The following is a 7867-nucleotide window of genomic DNA, read 5'->3' as shown; positions in this document are numbered from 1 at the left end:
CAACTCATATTAAAAAAACCATTTATTTAAATAGCTAAGTTTGAAAATACACATAATTAAACATAATGGGTTGATTCATCATGTTATTATGTAAGGAGATTAATTGAGTATGTTTCCTTTGTAATTGAGAGAACTGAGGGAAAATACGATTGATTTGTCTAATGTTTCTTTATTTTTAGACTAAGAATATTTTGAAAATAATTTACAAATTAAAATAGAGATGAAATAGAAAGGCATCACATTTTCTTATGTTTGAAACCTAAATATCTTAGAATGAAAAAGATCTTGACACAACATATATGACTTTTAAAGTGGGATAGGTGAATTCTTAAGAAAAATAAATAAAATTAGTTAAATTGAGTAATTGAATCGTATAATCTTCTTACACCTTGATAAGGAATTACACAAGTGTATGTTTTATTTGAGTTTGCTTGTATGAGTAAAATTCTCACTTAAATGGTTATGAATTAAATAAAGACTTTTTGCTTGACTTTATCACTTACTTTTTAATTTGCTTTCTGTTGTTCAAGTTAACAAAGAGGATCTCTCAATATACACTTGAGTTTGGTTCACCTACAAGACTTCCCATAATTTATATTAATTAAAAATTTTAATACTTTATTTACAAATAAAAATAAAAAAATTACTTCAATATAAAATTATTTACGTTGTAACCATAAGTAAAAGTTATATTGAATGTAATATGTTCCTTCCTTCCAATACAATGGAATATATATATATATATATATATATATATATATATATATATATATATATATATATATATATATATATATATATATATATGTATATGAGTTTGTTAACGCGTGTATGCTTGTTTTTCAGTTAGTACATTTTAACAATATGTACCGGATTATAGTAGACAAAAATACTCTCATATATTATGGATTCTAAGTTTTAAAGTTAATAATATTTAAATAATTTTCATTCTCAAAACTAAAAAAAATAAACCTCCAAACCCTTACTCACCTCTCTCATTCCTCTCAATCTTTTCTTTTTCATCTCTCTCATTCCAACCTTTTCTCTATCATCCTAGGGTAGATCCAACTGAAAAAAAGAAATTTAAATTCTCGTCGTTAAACAATTTACCTTTGTAAAGAGTTAAGTTATTGGCATATTCATTCAAGATCTCTTCAATTTCATCATCTTTACCAATCTCTCTAATTTCATCATATGTAGATGTTGAATCGTCATCTCTTAAAAAACTTTCAGGCCAATTACCAATTCCTTCTGATGATGTCAGTATGTTTGTGAAAATTAGATAAGACAAAAATTATAAAATGAAAACTCATTATAAAATCATTTTTTGTAAAAAATTGTTTAATAGCGAGTGTTTCTGATTTTTTCCAGGCGAATTACCAATTCCTTCATATGTCATTATGTTTGTGAAAATTAGATAAANTTAGATAAGACAAAAATTATAAAATGAAAACTCATTATAAAATCATTTTTTTTAAGAAATTGTTTAACAACTAGTGTTTCTGATTTTTTTAATTGGGGTTACAGTAGAGATAGAGTGAGAGAGATGAAAGAGAAAGGATGGAGAAGAATGAGAGAGGTGAATAAAGGTTTGAGTTTTTTTTTTAGTTTTGAGAATGAAAATTATTTAAATATCCTTGACTTTAAAACTTAGAATCCATAATATATGAGGATATTTTTGTTTATTATAATTCGGTACACATGGTTAAAATGTACCAACTGAAAAACAGGTGTTGAATGAGATCAAATTATTATAACTAATTAATTTAAGTTTAAAAAGTTAAAATTTAAATAAATAGTAATTAAAAAAAAGTAAAATAATAAAATGATTATTTTAATTTAAAAAGGAATAAAATTTAAATTAACGATTATTTAAAGGATAAAAATGAAAATGATAAAAATGGAAATGTAATATTTTAGTTTAAAATAACAGTTATTTAAAAAAATAAAATTGAAAAAAATGTGTAAAGAAAACGATTTGTAGATGCTCGAGATCAAATTAAATTAATATAAATTTTAGTAAATGATATATCATTTAACATATTTCAATTAGATCATTCAATATTCAAAATCTACATTGAATTGATATAAAATTACATAAAATATTTATATTAACATAAAATTATTTATGTCTCATTTATTTATATCAAAATCAAAATGATATACATTTTTTAAAATTATATTAAAATATGAATAATTTAATCACTTTATTATTGTTGTTATATTTTAACAAAATTTGATGTAAATAATCGTACGATGATATGAAGTTATACTTTAATGGTTGAATCAATAAAATTCATTTTTTTATTATTTAATATTCGCTAAAAGTTACACTAATATAATTTTGTTTGTTTCAAATATATTTTTTATTAAAAGAAATTTTTTAATATCTAATGTCTTTCTTAAATAAAACTGTTCTTAATGAGATAACAGACAATTTAATCAGCTAAAGATATTTTTAAAAGATTTTCAAAAATTAAGGGACCAAACTGAAAGAAAGAGTAAAAATCACAAGTTTGTTTAAAACGCATATAAATATAAATATCAAAATATCAAAGGAAAATCCTCATTGTAACAATCCCAATATGTGGTTTTAAGTCAATTATATTGAATTATTTCAATATGTTTGTTTATATTACATAGTGAAACATAATTAATTAACGTAAAATCCTAATATAAAAAGATGAAGACGGAAATTTACTACTCTAAATACCTTTTCTAGAATGTACTGATGTAAATTTATTTATTTGTGTATTAATGCATAATTACGCCAAAATCACCATATGATGAAGTAATTATTTAATTTTATAAACAAAATAAATGTTAATATATTAATAACCGCACATTTATTTTATTAAAGGTTACATCAAAAAATAAAAATAAAAATTAGATATATAATAGTTACCAATTTTTGAAAGATTGATATCAAGTTTAGATTTAAAGACTATCATCTATCAAGTTTGTCAGTTAAATATGAAACCTATGACAATTATAAATAAACTAGAAAGTAAATGTATATAGTAAATGATAAATGTATAAATCAAAATTTAATAATACAATTTCTAACCTAACCACTTATATATTTCATTCTCAATTAACACAAATTCAATTTCACAATATTTATTATAGTTCAAATATATTTTGTAATTAACCTACTTCTCTTACCTAAAGATAACATCAAGTAAAACAATTTAACACTCAAAAGATTTCAAAATAAAGCTTCAACCTCAACCCTGAACATCTTTACTAGATCATATTACTATTACATTCATGTTCGAAAGTTGATTTAGACAAATGGAATATAAAACCAACTATTAGATAAATAAAAACTTACCTATATAAAGATTTATAGATTTTAATTGAACTATCTTAATTTACTTTTTACTATCCGCTCATATATAAAACATGATCATAAAAAGTAAATAATCGATTTCAAATCTTAGAGAATTCAAGTGATAAATAAGTTTATAGAAACATAAAGTTTTAAAATAAATGAATGATATATTATTTTAAATTTTTTTATAGACATTTTTAAAAGAATATATTCATTTTTCATTTCATATAAATTGAAATCTTTTATCCTCAATAAAATGGGTCTAATCGGTTAAATTTAAATAAATAAATATATATACAGAACCATTTAAAATGAATTTACTATCACCAATTTTTCACGCTAATTATTTATATATAATTCTGTAATTCATGTTTATTGTTACTCATCGCCATATCCAAACAAAAATCCTCACCAAGACTTCTACACATAACAATTCTTACTTTAATTAAACATTCGTGAGCATATGTAACTATTTATTCATTAATTTAAGCACTAAATATCAATTTGAATTGTAAATATATACCATGATATATAAGAACTAAGAGGACCAATTAACTCTTCTAAACCTCAAGACTAGTTAATTTGTTCCCTTGAATAAAACTTAATCCATAGTTTAGATTAAAATACTCTTAATTAAAATCAGAAAAAAGATGAAAACTCTTGCACATGGCAACACCAGTAAATTAGTAAGGTAAAGATATGAAATAACTTGTCTGTATCAAAAAGTGTAAAACACCCTTTACACGTATATATATCATATTTGGAAAATGATATTTTAACATCAATTTTTTTATATCATTTTAACAGTACACATATGTCAAAATATGGTTGGACGATTTCAAATTAAAAAAAAAAAAAACTTTGGTTTTTCTCTTCCAAATATGCCTTTGTCTCAATTTTTTTAATTTGAAATCGTCTAATCCCATTGTGATATGTATAATGTCAAAATGGTATAAAAATAGATGTTAAAATATCATTTCCCATCATATTTAAGGTTGATGAATTTGGTCCACCCATTTTTTTTCTTCACAAAAAGGTTTCTTCCTAGTGGATCAAGCTGACACAAACAGGTTAAAAGCAAAACACAGATCAATCCATCGAATTGATTTGACTCAATTCACAAAAAGCTTCCCCACAGTCATGAACTCATATCAGACACATTATATCATTTTATTCATAATATATTGTACTTCTCCATTCATTTTGTTTCAACTGATGCACAGTTTAGCATTGATTATGATTTCTTTCTAATTCATGTGCTATTTCTCTTCTTTAACTTGTCACAATCAAACCAAATAAATGCACTACCAACTACTTGTTACACCCATTTACACTCTTCTTATTGCTCTTCCTTCAAAGAGGTCTTTCATCCCATCTTCTACCTTCTGTTTCCACAAGGTAACGGAATTCAGCTGCCTGAAGTGTGGCTGAGTCGGTCCAGTGTGAACAGAGGAAATTTTTGCCTTCTCTTTGTTCAGATACTTTTATATTTGCAACTTTTTCTGTGCCATATTTCTTTTTCACCATGCAGTCAAAGAAGAAAAATCAGCGTAGAAACTTGGAAAGTTCCTTTCATTGGTTAAACTTGTGTGATTGTTATGGATTCTTTCAACCCTCTTCTCTCTTGTTAATGGATTCCTAGTTTCTTGCTTTTCTTTTTCTCCTTCATGAGATTTAATTTCCCCAAAGGGTAAAAGGGTGTTGGAGGAAAACCATGGGAAAACAGTGGTCTCTCTTCAGTGTTATGGATACCCTTTTGTTGTGTGTCCTTCTTTCGTCTGAAGTAGTTTTGACTAGTATTCTTAGGGTTGGCAAAACCGATCCGCCGATTGAAGGTTCTCAAATGAATTGGATTGACAAGAACGGCATTTTGCTTGTTTCATACAAAGGAGAATTTGGATTTGGCTTTGTCACCACTTCAAAAGACACCACATTGTTTCGACTGGCAATAGTCCACATGATCACAAAGACAGTGGTTTGGGTAGCAAATAGGGATCTTCCTGTTTCCAACTCTGATAAATTTGTGTTTGATGAGAAGGGAAATCTCTATTTGCTTAAAGGATCAACAGTGGTATGGTCTCCAGGTACAGAAGGCAAGAGGGTTTATTCAATGGAATTGAAAGACACTGGAAACTTGGTTTTGCTAGGGAATGATAGTAGCGTGATTTGGCAGAGTTTCAGCCACCCAACAGATACCTTGTTGCCAATGCAGAACTTCATTGAGGGAATGAAGCTTATCAGTGAACCTGGTCCTAACAACTTGACCTATGTTCTTCAGATTGAATCTGGCAATGCCATTCTCTCCACTGGTTTACAAAATCCACAGCCATATTGGTCTATGAAGGAGGATAGCCGCAAAAAAATCATCCACAAAAGTGGTGATGTGGTGGCTTCAGCTACCCTTAATGCAAGCTCCTGGAGCTTTTATGATGAAACTAAATCCTTGTTGTGGCAATTTGATTTTGCCGAAGAATCAGATTCAAATGGAACTTGGAGTTTAGTTTTGGGGAGTGACGGCATCATCACATTCTCTATTCTCCAAACTGGACTTGCCTCACCAAGAAGAATACCACAAGATTCTTGCAGCACCCCAGAACCTTGTGATCCCTATTACATATGCAGTGGTGAAAAGAAATGCACCTGCCCTTCTGTTCTTAGCTCTAGTCCTAATTGCAAACCCGGGTTTGTCTCTCCTTGTAGCTCAAAAGGCACCGTAGAGCTCCTCAAAGCTGACGATCGACTCAATTACTTTGCACTTGGCTTTGTACCACCCTCTACAAAGACTGATTTAATTGGGTGCAAAACCTCTTGCAGTTCAAATTGCTCATGCCTTGCCATGTTCTTCAACAGTAGTTCAGGGAATTGTTTCCTATTGGACTGGATTGGAAGCTTTCAGAAATCTGTCGAAGATTCTGGTTTAGTGTCCTACATTAAGGTAGTATCTAGTGATGGAGACACTGGACACAGTGGAAGCAGCACTGTGCAGGCAATAGTTGTTGTGATTATTGTGATAGCAACTTTGGTTATCATTTCTATTATGCTGTTTGTGGCACATAGATGTTTCAGGAAAAAGGAAGATTTGCCTCAGTCTCCTGAAGAGAATTCAGAAGATGACGATTTCTTGGAGGGTTTAACCGGCATGCCAATCCGTTACAGCTACAATGATCTAGAAACTGCAACAAGTAACTTCTCAGTGAAGCTAGGAGAAGGGGGTTTTGGATCAGTTTATAAAGGAGTTGTACCAGATGGTACTCAACTAGCAGTGAAGAAGTTGGAAGGAATTGGCCAAGGGAAGAAAGAGTTCAGGGTTGAAGTTAGCATTATAGGGAGCATTCATCACCACCATTTAGTAAGACTCAAAGGGTTCTGTGCTGAAGGGTGTCATAGACTTCTTGCTTATGAGTACATGGCCAATGGATCATTAGATAAATGGATATTCAACAATCTGAGAGATGAATTTGTGTTGGATTGGGATACAAGGTATAACATAGCACTTGGAACAGCAAAAGGACTTGCTTACCTCCATGAAGATTGTGACTCAAAGATTATCCATTGTGACATCAAACCAGAAAATGTGCTTCTAGATGATAACTTCCTGGTCAAGGTTTCTGATTTTGGCTTAGCTAAGCTCATGACACGGGAACAAAGCCATGTTTTCACAACACTTAGAGGCACAAGAGGGTATCTTGCACCTGAATGGATCACAAACTGTCCCATATCAGAGAAAAGTGACGTTTATAGCTATGGCATGGTGTTACTAGAGATCATTGGAGGGAGGAAAAACTATGATCAAAGGGAAACTTTTGAGAAATCCCATTTCCCATCTTTTGCTTTTAAGATGATGGAAGAAGGGAGGGTAAGAGAGATTATTGACTCAAAGCTGGAAACTAATGAAAATGATGAGAGGGTTGAAACTGCTGTGAAAGTTGCATTATGGTGCATACAAGAAGACATGTCTTTGAGGCCTTCTATGAGCAAAGTTGTCCAAATGCTAGAGGGTCTATGCACTGTTTCTAAGCCACCAAGTTGTTCTGTCCCTGGTACTCAGTTTTACTCAAACAGTGATGCCGGCACTTCTTCAGGACCATCAGATTGTAACAGTGATGCCAATATTTCTGCTGTTAGGCTTTCAGGGCCAAGATAACATTATCTGTGCACCTTTTTTGTTCCTTTTTAGGTTGTTCTTGAGGAAATTGATTAGTTATTCTAGTTGATTTTGCAGAAAAAAATAATGTAATTATTCTTGTTGTGTCATTTGGAAATTTTGTTTGAGTGACTCAAATTTTGTAATATACACCTTTAGTACGTGTTTGTGCAGTAGGATGTTTATGAAGAGCAATATTTGCTTCGAGTTCTGAAAAAGGTATATTTTTTAAGATAGAGAAAGAGGTAAAAGTTGTAAATGATATGAATTATTGGTAATGAAATAATGGAAGTGTGGACTTTTGATTGTGCAAGAGAAGAGCTGAATATATTTTTGGTCCATTCCGAAAGTTCAATCTATATTGAATTGCATAGGAGTTATGGATTGGG

The 7867-nt window shown here is 29.7% G+C and overlaps 1 protein-coding gene across 1 annotated transcript; it reads left to right on the top strand.

The window, feature by feature from the left end:
- Positions 1-4443: 4443 nt before the first annotated feature.
- Positions 4444-7667, top strand: LOC106764617 (G-type lectin S-receptor-like serine/threonine-protein kinase SD2-5). Its single transcript, XM_014648909.2, has one exon. It carries the CDS (start codon positions 5049-5051, stop codon positions 7476-7478), a length of 2430 nt encoding a protein of 809 aa, XP_014504395.1. The 5' UTR covers positions 4444-5048; the 3' UTR covers positions 7479-7667.
- Positions 7668-7867: the final 200 nt, after the last annotated feature.

Source organism: Vigna radiata, chromosome 6 (assembly GCF_000741045.1).
Source record: "Vigna radiata var. radiata cultivar VC1973A chromosome 6, Vradiata_ver6, whole genome shotgun sequence".
NCBI lineage: Eukaryota > Viridiplantae > Streptophyta > Magnoliopsida > Fabales > Fabaceae > Vigna > Vigna radiata.
The sequence above is the reverse complement of the archived record's forward strand: the minus strand, read 5'-3'. Positions and strand labels throughout refer to the sequence as shown.